At 45.1% G+C, this 13,740-nt stretch overlaps 1 protein-coding gene across 1 annotated transcript in view; it reads left to right on the top strand.

The window, feature by feature from the left end:
- Positions 1 to 13,740, top strand: part of ADAM19 (ADAM metallopeptidase domain 19) — an 81,675-nt gene that overhangs the window by 61,213 nt on the left and 6,722 nt on the right. Inside the window, exons 12-21 of the mRNA XM_025923679.2 lie at positions 1,741 to 1,918; positions 4,403 to 4,492; positions 6,668 to 6,863; positions 8,051 to 8,159; positions 9,475 to 9,679; positions 10,418 to 10,495; positions 10,636 to 10,744; positions 11,810 to 11,954; positions 12,783 to 12,867; positions 13,188 to 13,412. Coding sequence (XP_025779464.1) covers positions 1,741 to 1,918; positions 4,403 to 4,492; positions 6,668 to 6,863; positions 8,051 to 8,159; positions 9,475 to 9,679; positions 10,418 to 10,495; positions 10,636 to 10,744; positions 11,810 to 11,954; positions 12,783 to 12,867; positions 13,188 to 13,412 — 1,420 coding nt within the window. The remainder of the gene's footprint in view (positions 1 to 1,740; positions 1,919 to 4,402; positions 4,493 to 6,667; positions 6,864 to 8,050; positions 8,160 to 9,474; positions 9,680 to 10,417; positions 10,496 to 10,635; positions 10,745 to 11,809; positions 11,955 to 12,782; positions 12,868 to 13,187; positions 13,413 to 13,740) is intronic.

Here is a 13,740-nt window from a genome sequence, read left to right as displayed (position 1 = left end):
AAGGCGAGGAGAGCAAGAGCGTGTGAGGATGGTACAACCCAAGTGTTCCTCCCAGTTGGCCCTAAGAGCCTCTGTTATACCTCTTGTGGGGGCCTTGGAGAGAAGTGCGGTTGACAACAAAGAACTTGGAAGAGAACCAGGAAAGTAAATGTGTGCAAGGAGCACTAGGTCTATAGCAGGTGATTTGGTCCCGGTGAAACCCTAGACAGACTTCATTTCTGTCTTAGGGTCTTTAGCTGTAAAATTGGCTTGACCACATGTGTCTTTTTCACTTCATGAATTTTTGAAGAGGACCCATTTTGAACAGCCCCAAAACTTAAATCCCTCTGTCCCAAGGGAATTTGGGCAGTGGTGACTGAAAGTTCTGAGGTAGCCTCCACAACAAGAGAAAGGAAGGGGAGCATCCATGCCCACATAATGACTCCTCAGGGAATTTACAGACTGCATGTACCATGAGGAAGAAGAACAAGCCAGTTCTGTCTCCCTGTATTTTACAGTGAAGGATTTTTTTAACCCGAGCCTTTGAGAGAGAATTCTGGTAGCAGCCACAACTCTTAGTCACAACTCTTAATATTTAGTATCTGGGCTCATACAGTGGAGAGCACTGGGTTCTTCTAAGACCTGAGTCACTCTTTGGAAGGCATCATGTTGGGAGTTTGTGTTCCCTGTACCCCAAACCATTAGAGTCTGCTTGTGCTTCTTAGAGAACGGTGTTTCAGTGTCTCCAAGAGGAAATGCAGTTTTCTTGGAGTTTCATTGCCAGTGTTTGTCCGTCACTTCTTAGCTGTGACATACAAAGGATGATGTTGACATGCAGGATACAACTCCATGGGTCATGCTCAAATCCCTAAGAGCTCATGGTTAAGTTTATCCCTTTCTCAATCTAAAAAGCATATTTGTAGTCATATGGTTGAGAGTTGTATTAATTATGACTCTAATTCATTTTTAAACTATATGCAAATATACTACTAAAGTAGTTTAAAAACTACTAAAGTAGTTTAAAAACTGTTGGCAACAAATTCCTTGTGACACAGCTGACAACTGAAGGGGACCCTCCACTGTTTAACTTTTAATTGGTTTGGAGAATTAGATAACTCTTCCTTTAGACTCACATTGCGGTACTGACCTGCCACTAGAGAATATATGACTTCTGATTCTTTTTTTCCAATAGCAGGACTCAGAACCTTTCATGATCTTGTGATAAAAACTATCCATTTGTGAACTGGCTGGTTGAGTTTGGAGTGTTGCCCTGCATCCTTAGAATAGAGGTCATCAGATCACTGACCTAATGAAGAAATCTAACCCATGATCTTGGCCTTTTTTGGTTTGGTCTTCTGTCCCAAGAAAATCTCCGTTTAATATCAGCTTGAGGAAAAATTTGAGTTGGCTAGTATTTTATTCAGCTCTAAGGCTCAGACCTATTGTGACATATTCATAACCCTTTATTTATTTCAACCCCTTCCTACAAAGGGCAGAAATCGCTGCTTCTGATTCTCAAATACCTCCTGCATGCACAGTGAGGGGGAAAAAAAAGAACATTATGGGGTGGTTAATATTTCTTAATGCTTAGAAAAAATTGTAAGATAATGTATCAGTGATGTTCTGAGGGAACAGAATGCATGTAGGGGACTATAGGGGTCTGAGTCTAGGTGGAATCAGCCTTATGGGCAGCAGGATTAACACTGTTCTGGCTGCTTGATGCCCAGATTCCCAACTAACTCCACCCTTATTCTCTGCCAGGCACCCCTTTCCAAGAGTGTTCAATAGATGCAACAGGAAGGAGCTGGACAGGTATCTACAGTCAGGCGGTGGGATGTGTCTCTCCAATATGCCAGACACCAGGACGCTGTATGGAGGCCGGAGGTGTGGGAATGGGTACCTGGAAGATGGGGAAGAATGTGACTGTGGGGAGGAAGAGGTAAGGTGTCTTTGTAGTGCTAGTGGGAAGGGAAGAATGTGCATTGGTTTTAAATCTTAAAGTCAAAGAGAATGCAACTGAACACTTCTTAGTCATAGGCATCTCCCACATACACATGGCTATCAAAGACCCCATCACAAATAAGATGTGGAGAGTAAGCTTTCAATAGGGACCATTTATGTAGACTCTCTCAGTTTGAGGTTGGCACTGTTGGTGTCCAAGTCAGGGTGGAGTTCTTCCTGTGAGAGTGTGGTCTAACCAAAACCCATAATCTCCCCAGTAGAGTTACAGATGGCCTCCTTAGTCCTCCAGCTGCACTGAATTTCTTCTGGAGACCACATAGCTGGATATATGAACTTGAACCTGGGCCTTGAGGTTGCTTAAAATAACAAGCTTGCACTTGCTAAATGCTCATTATGTACTGCATATCCTGAAGAAGAGGTAATTGAAAGGAGATGTAGGAAGTACCGTTCGGTCTGGGAAGGGCTGCTAGGAGGAAGAAGGAACAGAACTGTTTGTGTATGGGCTCTTTCCTTCCTTCTGATCTTCCAGATGAGTCGGGGGCATGCAGCATAGCTCTATCATTTTTGGCAGATGTGTGTTGTTCTGCAAAAAGCAGAACTGGATAGTTTCATGTCTATTTTCTGAAGGATGAAATATGTACGTTAACATATGCAAAACAGTAAAGTGTGGAGGGGAGACTGAGGGTGTGTGTAAGACTATTTGATTTTATAGCCTTCTCTGTGGTTTGATTTTTGTTCTTAACGTCAGCACGTAACTTTCATAATAAATCAAGAATTAGTTAAAGGCTCTGCCACTCTCACCACCATAGTTCAAAGAGATCAGTTCAGACCCATCAGAAAGGAGGGAGTTGCCCCTCTCCATCATCATGGAGGGTGTAGTGGGGTTGAGGAACAGTCCATGAGTGTGCTCAGCCACTTGGCTTATGTTCAGAGCAGCTGCTTATTCAGCAAATATTTACTGAGTGTGGGATCCTATGTTGGGTGCTAGGGATAGGATGGATAGCAAAAATAGATGTGGTTCCTGTCCTTGTGGAACACATCGTCTATTGGAGGAAACACACACTGACCAAATAATTGCGAAAGTGTATGAGTACAATCCGTGCTAAAGGCTTAGGAGGGCCAATGCCATTGCGCTGTGAGCACTTGCAGTATGAGAGGAGCTGCCCTACTCAGGTAGGAGTGTGACTTCTGACTCCATATCTGAAGGCCCAGTTAGGAGTTACTAAGGAGCACAAGGGGAGAAGGCACATTTCAGCTAGAGGAGGAAGCATGCCCTGAAGCGGGAGAAGCACAGTCTGCCTGGGGCCCAGGATGGGAAGATATTAATGGAAGGAAAGTGTCCTTATTCCTTCTCCTAGGGAAACAAGCAGATGAGCATCATAGTCAGGCATGGGATGCATGTCTCTGACATGCTACACCTGGACCATTATGGTTATGATATGGTTCATAAACATGGGACAAGCCCCAGGCAGACATGGCTTGAATTCAGCTTCAGCACTTGTGCCCTGACCAGCCATAGGACCTGTCTGAGCTGCATTTCCCCGTCTATGAATTGGGAGCAATTCTGCCTCACAAGGCTGTGATGGACCTGTGCATATGGAGCCTGGCACATTGTCAAGAAATGGTTTAGAATAGGCCTGTGAACATAGTAGGAGTGGGATAAGGACACTTAGAGTCATTGGGGTGTCTCATCATCTTTTTAAGTCTCATGTTATACATCAGCAAATCAGGACCCATAAGGCAAGAAGGAAGAGAGGAGAACATGGAGCCCCTGGAGACCTTCTTTCCCAGAAAGGTCTGGGCCAGTGCGGGTTGAGGAAGAGCTGCAGATAGTGAGAGAAGTCTGAGGAAGCAGGCCCTAGGACTGACATAAACTGTGTTCGGAAGTTGTTCCCGCATGCCCTTGCTTTTGATGGCCATTTTTTAAATGAGATTAAAGCCCCTGGGAATGTGTGGGGACACAGAGGGCAGCAATAGAAGACAGGGTCTCTGACTGTTCTATTGGGGATGAGAAAAATCTCAGTATTCCTATGTAGTATAAGTTTATGCTACAAATCATGTTTTTGAAGATTATAGGATTTCAGGAAGAAATGTACATATTGTATTACATTAAAAAGCAGTATGGATACTAGGATTTTGCAAAATAAGTACATATCTATATATGTGAAAGGGGAAAGGCCTGGGTAAATATTCACACTCAAAATGTAGTTGTGTCTGAGTTGTGATGTTATTGATGATTATGCATTTGCGTATTTTCTGTGATCAGTATACGTTGCCTTCATGATAAACTTATAAAGTGAAATTATTGGTAAAGACTTTCTGGGGAGCTTGGGCCCCAGGGGCATATGGGGGAGGGGTGAGGAAATGTGGGAGGTGGGTGAGAGGCCTCACCGCACCCTGACCCCTGTCTCTCTGCCCTGCTGCCCCCGAGGCTCACGGCCACTCCCCCTTGCCTCCTTAGGAATGTAACAACCCTTGCTGCAATGCCTCTAATTGCACCCTGAGAGAAGGCGCGGAGTGTGCCCACGGTGCCTGCTGTCACCAGTGTAAGGTAGGAGGCCCTCCCCACTGCCCCCTGCCCGGGGTTCTGACCGGACAGCCCAGTGCTCTGCTGGGAGCTGGTGGCCAGAATTCAGCCTCCATGGTGGGGAAGTGATGGCATCAAAGTTTCAGAAACATGGAGCTGGGATGCCACTTGGTCCAAGTTTACCATTTCGTGTGCCATGCCTCACTGGGTTCAAATCAGCTCAGAGGGCTGTACCACCTGGAAGATGGGAGATTTTTCTTCAAAAAATAAGTGTCCAGGGGTGCCTGGGTGATTCGGTTGGTTAAGTGTCTGACCCTTGATTTCAGCTCAGGTCATGATCTCTCAGTTGGTGAGATCGAGCCCTGGCTCAAGCTCTGCACTGGCAGTGTGGAGCCTGCTTGGGATTGTCTATCTCCCTCTCTCTCTCTGCCTCTCTCTCTCAAAATAAATAAACTTAAGAAAAAAGACATACTTAAAGTGAATATTTATAATGTCGCAGAAATATTAATGTGTTTGGTTATAAAGTATAACTCCAGGCCCTGCTGGGGGTTATATAATATACATATGTAATGAAAGCATGTATATACATATACATACCTGTGTATGTACATATGTGTTATGTCTGCTTTCTGAAATCTGAGGAGTCTGAGCCCATCTGGCCCCAAAGTTTTGGCTAGGAATTGTGGACTTAATGTTTCCACTTACCACTTGCTAAGTGCTCATTATGTGCTAGATGCTGTTCAAGTGCTCTATTTGAATGCATTCATTCTAACAATCCCATGAGAAAGTTATTATCCCCATTTACTCTGTCCTAGCCCAGAGAGGTTAAGTAGCTGCCCCAGGTCCCACTACTGATTAAGGAGCTGGGATTTGAATCTAGGCAGGCTGGCTCCAGGTGGGTCCTCTCCATCTCCATCCTGCTCCTTGGTGGTAGAGATTTGTCCTGCGTCTTCCTCCTCCACACACGGCCAGTGCCCACCCTTGCAGCTGAGGCTCCATGCTTTTGCCAAGCTGCTCAGCTGGGCCCATTCTCTGCCTTCTCTCTCCCCTGCGTGGGGTCATCTGGAAGTAGGAGGGCACTATTCTCAGATGAACCTTTCTTTGCAGGCCTGGGGAAACTCACCATTAGGTTTGACTCTAGAGTAGACCTGGTGTCTCCCCATGGAGGTTGTGCTGGGCGGGGCCCTTTGAGTCTTGGACGTTGGCCTGAAGAATAAGTATGTATGGACAGTGCCCATTCAGTTTGAGTCTCAGAAAGGATTCTCTGGAGAGAAGCGTGTGCAGAAAGATGAGGCTTAGAGTCTGAGACCTTCAGTCCAAGCTCTGGTAATGCAATTTGGTGGCAGCCTACTAATTATCTGAGTCTAGGCACATTATCTGACCACCCAGTGGAAGGGAAGCTGACAAATTCAAAGGGAAGCTGGAAACTTAGTCTTTACCATTTGTCCAAGGTGTGCTATTGATCGGGCTATTTTATCTTCAGAAAGAGGCAAATAGCAGCTTCTGCCTCATGGATATTGTGAGGATCACATAGGATAAGTATGTATAACTTAGCCCAGTGCTTGGCTCCATAATGGGGATATATTATTGCTAAAGTGCTTTGAAAATTCAGAGATGTTGTGAATACTAGCTTAGTGCGTGTATGTGCATGTGTGGACACACATTTGTGTGTATATATTAGTGGGCCTGGCTCTTCAGCCACTTACTACCCATGAGACTTTTGATACATTGCTTAACCTCGTCTGCCTCACGTTTCATCATCTGTAAAATAGGGATAATTATATCATATTACCTAGGACTCTCATGAAAAGTAAATGAGGGAATATTTGTACTGGGCACTTACATGGGAGCTCCATAAAAGTAGCTGTTATTAGTAAAGCAGTTTACTTAGTAAACTGTAAATTGTTGCATATATATGATTCTTATCTACTTCTTTTTTTTTCTCTTATCTACTTCTTAAAACTTAGAAGAGAAAATGAGCTAGCATTTGTGAAAACACCATGAAAACTCTGAGTCGTTATTCATATTGTAAGTTTGATGATGATGATTTCAGCTAACGAGGTCATACAAAATAACGGTCTCTGGAATAATGGAAATGGGGAATTGTGTTCCACAAAAGTGAAGCTCATGAATCCTTTGCTATAGGGTTGAGGTCCTGTGGGAAATTGACTGTTTTTCCCCTCTCTTTCCTCGATCCAGCTGCTGGCCCCTGGGACCCTGTGCCGTGAACAGGCACGGCAGTGTGATCTCCCAGAATTCTGCACGGGCAAGTCTCCCCAATGCCCCACCAACTTCTACCAGATGGACGGCACTCCCTGCGAGGGCGGCCAGGCCTACTGCTACAATGGCATGTGCCTCACCTACCAGGAGCAGTGCCAGCAGTTGTGGGGGCCTGGTAAGGACTCTTCTACAGAGAATGTCCCTCCTCCTGCCTCACCACTTCCAAGCCAGCCTCCCCCTTCATGCCCTCAGCATAGCTTAGATCCTTGGTTTCAAAATCGCATCTCTAGATACTCCCTTTTTATTTCCCTTGACTCAGGGTAGGCTTTCAGAGAGAGACAGTGGACAGTGTTCTTCCTAGTTCCTTGATGCTTTAAATTCTCATGGGTAAATGCGTAAGAATAACCCAACAGAAGAATGCACAGATCATGGAGACAGAAAAGGAAATGCAAATGACCCTTAGCTATGAAAAGATATTTAACCTCACTCATATTAAGCAGATTATAACTACTATGAAATGAGATTTTTCATATATCAGATTGACAAAGACTGAAAAATTAACATAATTATTTAATTATTCAAATTAATTTAATAATAATTATAGGTACCATACAACTGGACCAATCTATTCTGCTACTTAAGAGTATACCCTACACTTCTATTTGCACATGTATGTGAAGATAGGTTTATAAGGATATTCACTGCAACATTGTTACTAATAGCAATAGCAACCTATATATCCTCCAGTAGGGACCAATTAAGTCTGGTACATCCCTGTAGTGGAACCCTGTGCAGCTGAATGAAAGAAAGAGGCAACTCTGTATGTACTGAATAAACCCATTTCGTACAATAGATTAAGTGAAAAAGACACTGCTGGCATTTTTAATTAGATAGATATCTCTGGAAGATACACAAGATAGATGCAAGATAGAAGATACATTGTTAATTGTGATGGCTTCTCCAGGTTGTGGGGAAGTAGGAGCTGGAATGGCTAGTTAGAAATATCAAGAGATGCTTTATTTCTTTATAATTTTGTGCGTATATTGCCTATTTTAAAATCTAAAATGGAACAGGGCTTTTTAATTAGACAGTAGGTTTAGCACACAAACCGCCCACAGGTATACAATCTCAGTAAGGTATAAAGAATTGATATAACATCCTTTTCTATGAGTAGGTCTTGATGAGAAGTTGGGGGTGGAATAATCTGATGGGGATACAGGAAGAAAAAGCTCAACATTCCCTCCCACCCAAAAAATGTTCTTAACTTCATGATTTTACCAAGGGCTAGCTTTGTACTTTAAGGGGCTTCTGACTTCTCCTAAAGTTGGCTAGTGTGCTGATAAATGTTTCTTGCCCACCCAGGAGCCCGGCCCGCTCCCGATCTCTGCTTTGAGAAGGTGAATGTGGCAGGGGACACCTTTGGAAACTGCGGGAAGGACATGAATGGGGAACACAAGAAGTGCAACATGAGGTGATGACCATAGGGCTGACCCCATAAGATGAGGAGTGACAGAGCAGTTTCTGTTCTGTCCTCACTCCTGTCCACCTCAGCCACTTGGGTCTTTAAGTAAATTGTCAGAGTCAGACAGCTGTTCCAGGCCTGTTCTTGGATGATATACCATTCAGCCTAAGGAAGTCAAAGGGAGGGTATCAATGGCAGTGCTTCCTAGAAAGCTGGTCAGACTTCCTTTTGGGTCCTTCTTAGAGTTGAGCAGGGAATCAGCTCTCTTGGGTCATTTCTGTGGAATGCTAATTATACCCTCATCTGAATACCCTGTCATTCATTTCCTTCCTTCCTTCCTTCCTTCCTTCCTTCCTTCCTTCCTTCCACCAACTATCCACCCAATCCTCTATCCATCCATCCATCCATCCATCCGTTGAAGGTTTGCTGTGTGCCAGATACTATGCTGAGTACATGGAACTTTTAATAAATGATACTGTATGATAATGGAAATGTGGAGAGAGCCACCCAATCTGGTCTTAGTAGGTCAAGGTGGTGTCCCAAGGGAAACTGTGCTTAAGCTGAGATCTAGAGAAATTATCCAGTTGAACAAGATAAGGATTTGTGCTGGTATGAGGGAGAGTAGATAGATGAGTAGAGGAAAACTGGTGGGAAAAGCAGCTGATAACTTTGTTATAGTTCAAGTACAATGTTGGCGTACATTGGAGAGGGAGCTACTGAGAAACAAACCTGGACAGTTGAGCAGGGGGACCAGATCATGAAAAGCCTTGAATGCATGACTAGGGGAATTTGGACTTTAGCTTGAGAGGAGTTTGGAAATTAGACACCAGTGGAGGCAAGGCTGAAAGCAGGGAGATCAGTTTCTTGCTGTCCAGGTGACAAAAGGATGGAGGTGTGATTTGGGGTAAATATATATGAGGGAGGATTGACAGGGCTTGGGAATTACTTGAATGCAGGAGTGAGGGAGAATGGGGAGTGGGGATGACACCAGGCTTCTGGCTGTAGCTCCTGGGTGCAGGGGGGTGGGTGGAGCATAAGGGGCAGGTTGCTCAGGTAAGGCTGTTGTCCTTGCAGTAAAGAGGACTTCCCAAGGCCAGCTCTCTGGCACAGATCTGCTTGGGGACAAGGATCTAATTTTCTATCCTTAGTCTAAGTTCACATGAGATCTCTCCTGCTGGGTCCCTAGGGCACACTCGTTGCTCCTCGGCCCCTCCCCTATCCACGCCTGCTCTCCTGAGCAATGAAAGATTGAAGCTCTTCTGTCCCCCAGTTCTTCCCCTCCTCTGATTCTACCTCCTTCCTTCCCCCTCTCTCTTGGGCTCAGAGATGCCAAGTGTGGGAAGATCCAGTGTCAGAGCTCTGAGGCCCGGCCCCTGGAGTCCAATGCAGTGCCCATCGACACCACCATCATCTTGAACGGGAGGCAGATCCGATGCCGGGGCACCCATGTCTACCGTGGTCCTGAGGAGGAGGGGGACATGCTGGACCCGGGCCTGGTGATGACCGGGACCAAGTGTGGCTACAACCATGTGAGTCCCAGTCTCACTCAAGGAGAGGGGAGTGACTGAGAGATGTGAGCTCTGGAGGAAAGGTGCCTGGGCTCAAATCCCAGCTTCCCAGCCTCTCTGTGTCTCCATGGCTTCCATTATAAGACATGTCAGTAATAGCATGACCCACCCCAGAGAACTGTTGTAAGGATTAAATGAGATAATCCCTGTAAACCACTTAGAAGGGCTAGCTGTTATCACTTTTGTCCTCATCATGAATTATATGACTTAAGAAATGGACTAGACTCTAGTCCAGGAGCCTTGGGAAGATAAAGGCACCTATCTCAGTTAACTGAGAAGGAAATTAGAAAAAACACGTGAAGCATTTATTTGGTATAGCACAGAGTAGACTGCTGTCACCATCATTATTTTTAAGGACAATATTAAAATTAATGCATATTAATATACACTTAAGTAATTAACATATAACCAACATATTAATATAGAATGTAATAACATCTATTTGTTATATTAAATATAATGTCTTAATAATATAATGTTTATTATTTTCTCCCTCATCACAAAATTAATATCAGAATTTAGTTAACTATCATCCTGTCCTTGGTTTTTAGGTCATTTTCAATTTTTCAGTGTAATAAATAACCTGAAGTGAGTTGCATTTTCGAGTCCCATATGTCCTAAGTGTAAAACCCCCATCTCCTGATTGCTAACCAGTGTCCCTTCTATGGCACTGACAGTTTGGTTTCCTCCTCAATACAGATTTGCTTCGAGGGGCAGTGCAGGAACACCTCCTTCTTTGAGACGGAAGGCTGTGGGAAGAAGTGCAATGGCCATGGGGTGCGTGTGCCCCCGGGGGATTCCGGGGTTCCCCTGCACTGATGTCCACTGGGGCGGGGCGGGGGGGGGGGGGGGTTCAGGCCCTAGGGGAGGCCAGACCTCTCCAGGGTGCTGACACCTGTGCCCTTCCCTCGCTTCAGGTTTGCAACAACAACCAGAACTGCCACTGCTTCCGAGGCTGGGCCCCACCCTTCTGCAACACCCCCGGCCAAGGGGGCAGCATTGACAGTGGGCCCATGCCCCCTGAGAGTGAGTGCCTGGCCTGCTCAGAGCCTCTGCCCATTTTTATGAGGTTGGGTGGGTGGCCTGTTGTAGAGAAAGAATGAGTCAGCTCCATTATCCTGATTTTGTAGACGAAGGAACACAAAAGAAGGGCCAAGTGGGAGAGTGGCTGAGGCTGGCAGCCTGCTGTGGGACTCATGTCAGTTGCTCTTTCTCTATCATTTCTACTGAGGAGGGCAACACTGCTTGGTTGAAAGAGAGATTGAGACAGATCAGAGGTTATTGAATGATCTCATCTAGTTTTGGATAGTGGAGTGACAACCTGTCCTTCTCAGCCACATAAAAACAATCATGAACCTGGGGCACATTATAATGGTTCAGATTCCCTGGATGAACAAGCTTCAAATGCAGAAACAGACAACCAGAAAAATGTACTACAGTTTTTAGTGTAAACCACAGAGATTCTAGCCCTTTGGTTTCCAAGCTTTCTTTTTTTTTTTTTTTTTAATACCAAAGTACTTTTGTGTGAACAAAATCTCTTAGAGAAGAAACTCTAGTTTATAAAACAGACAAAAGTCGTGTGTCTGTACATTTAAATTGTACATTTAAATGCACATTGTACATTTAAATTTGTAATTTGTGACAATTGAGGCAGCTTTGATGAAACCAAATATGAAATTGTGGATTATCCATGAGACTTTTAGTCCTAGGTTGGTCTCAGCCTCTCAGCATTTGGGGTTGGTTGCTTTGTGTCCAGAAAAACCATGATTCAGGCTAAAAGCTAGTGGTAAATAATAATAGAACTTGAACTCCTTGCCTCAAAAGGAACTTTTAAATTAAACAGAAGTGTCTGAAGAAGCTTCACTATGAGGTCTGCACAAAGCAAGTTGACCTGGCTGTTTAAGCTAATATTAGCAGTTTCCTAGGGGTACATAATGTGTGTGTGTTTATTATACTTCTTAAGTTAAAATAAATAATACAAATTAAGTGCAAATAAAATATCTGAAGAAGAATCAGGAATACAGTGTTTGAATTCCACTGCTGCAGCCCAAATAGCTTCTAAATTTCTAATTCGGGTTCTCTTTCTGGAAGGTGCTGGTCCTGTGATAGCTGGAGTGTTCACGGCCATATTTGTGCTGGCATTCCTTATGCTGATGTACCACTACTGTAAACAGAACAACAAACTGGGCCAGCTCAAGCCTCTAGCCCTCCCTTCCAAGTTGAGGCAACAGTTCAGGTATGATGGGGTGCCATGAAGGACTTGGGTCCATTGATGGACCATAAAGCTTTCTGTAAGCAGAACCGGGTAAAAACAACTGGTGATAGTGGGTCTAAATCAGGGAAGGCAAATGAGCAGTACATGCCGCCATCTTCCCTTCTGCCTTGCTTCACCAATGTGGCAAACATGACTAATTGATCTTACTCTAAGTATTCTCTACTGGTTGTCACTTCAGAATCCTTTTCATCAGACTGCCCCTAACCAATTCAAGTTGAAATGTAAAATGAAATCTGTTTGCCATCTTTTTTGTAATTGATTTGATTTCCATTTTAAAGAGCAGGAAACTGAAGCAATACAGGTGGACTAACCTAAGTCAGCCCTGGGGGGGGGGTGGGGGGGGGGTGGGGGGGTGGCTGGATATCGACTCAAGACAAAAAATGAATCCCAGTGATTCATTCCTTTGGATCCTGGGGATGTGTAGTTTTTGAGTCCCCTATTAAATTATACTTTTCATGGAAGGATTTAAAATCCCAAGTCTTTCTGGATCTATGCCTGAAGGGAATTGGTTGATGGCTGGTGACATCCTTGTGTCTCCTTGAGGGAGCAAGTTCTTAAAAGGGTAAAGAGAAGGTGATGAGGAAAACTCTGTTTTGTAAGGGGCAACTCTTTACGTGAGAGTTCTCCACTGGCCACACAGTGTCTCCATACGTAGGGAGTCTTCACTTCTCCAGAGAAGACTTGGGGAGATTTAGCTGCTTGCTGGACCATTCTGAGCCAGAGGGAACTCAGGCAGTGACCCTTGATGAACATTTCCCGTTTTCCTTCTCCCCCATTCCTTGTTACCAGTTGTCCCTTCAGGGTGTCTCAGAACAGTGGAACTGGCCATGCTAACCCAACGTTTAAGTTGCAGACTCCCCAGGGCAAGCGAAAGGTAAGGGCTCTGTACCATTGAATTTTGCCACTTTTCCTTTATCCCTCAGTACCCTGCTGGATTTTCCTAAGGCTCTGTGGGCCTGTGGGATTGGTAAAAAAGCCAAACTTGGCTTGAGAGAGATTCAGTTGGTTCCGACATCCCCTAATGACTTTAAAGATTGTACCTGACCTCTGGGAACCTGGAGATTTGGCAGGTCAGCATGTCCTTCCTTTGGTCTCTGGTCTTCTCAGTGAGACACACAGGGACACCCTTCCTTGAGTTTTTTCAGTATCTTGAGGGCTCCTGTTTCTCAGACATTCCTTGTCTTATGCATACAGGTGACCAACACCCCTGAAACCCCACGGAAGCCCTCCCAACCTCCTCCTCGGCCCCCTCCAGACTATCTTCATGGTGGATCCCCACCTGCACCATTGCCAACGCACCTCAGCAGGGCTGCTAGGAGCTCCCCAGGGGCCGGGTCCCAAGTAGAGAGGAAAGAGTCATCCAGGAGGCCTCCTCCCAGCCGGCCAGTTCCCCCGGCACCAAATTGCATCCTCTCCCAGGTAAGCAGATTCTCAGCAATGCTGTTTTCAAGGCCACCGGCAGCAAGGAATGACAGAGGCTGTGAAGATGGAGCTCACTGAGTCGTGAGCGGCCACTTCCCCTGCATCCTGGTGAATGCAGGGGCACAGAGAGGGTGAGAGAGGTGACCTTGGGGAAGTTTACTCCCCAGGAAGCCCCTGAACTGCAGAGGATTTCCTTCCTGGTTGGTTTGTTTTCTGACACGCCACTACCTACCCAGTGCCCTCAATGAACTTCTTTCAGTTTGCTGTGCTTTTTCTCTCCTCTAGGCCTTTGGGAATGCTTTGTCTTCTGACTGGCACACTCTTT

This window comes from Puma concolor, chromosome A1, assembly GCF_028749965.1.
Source record: "Puma concolor isolate L17-30 chromosome A1, mPumCon1.1.hap2, whole genome shotgun sequence".
Taxonomy (NCBI): Eukaryota; Metazoa; Chordata; class Mammalia; order Carnivora; family Felidae; genus Puma; species Puma concolor.
This window is presented reverse-complemented; position numbering and strand designations above follow the sequence as displayed.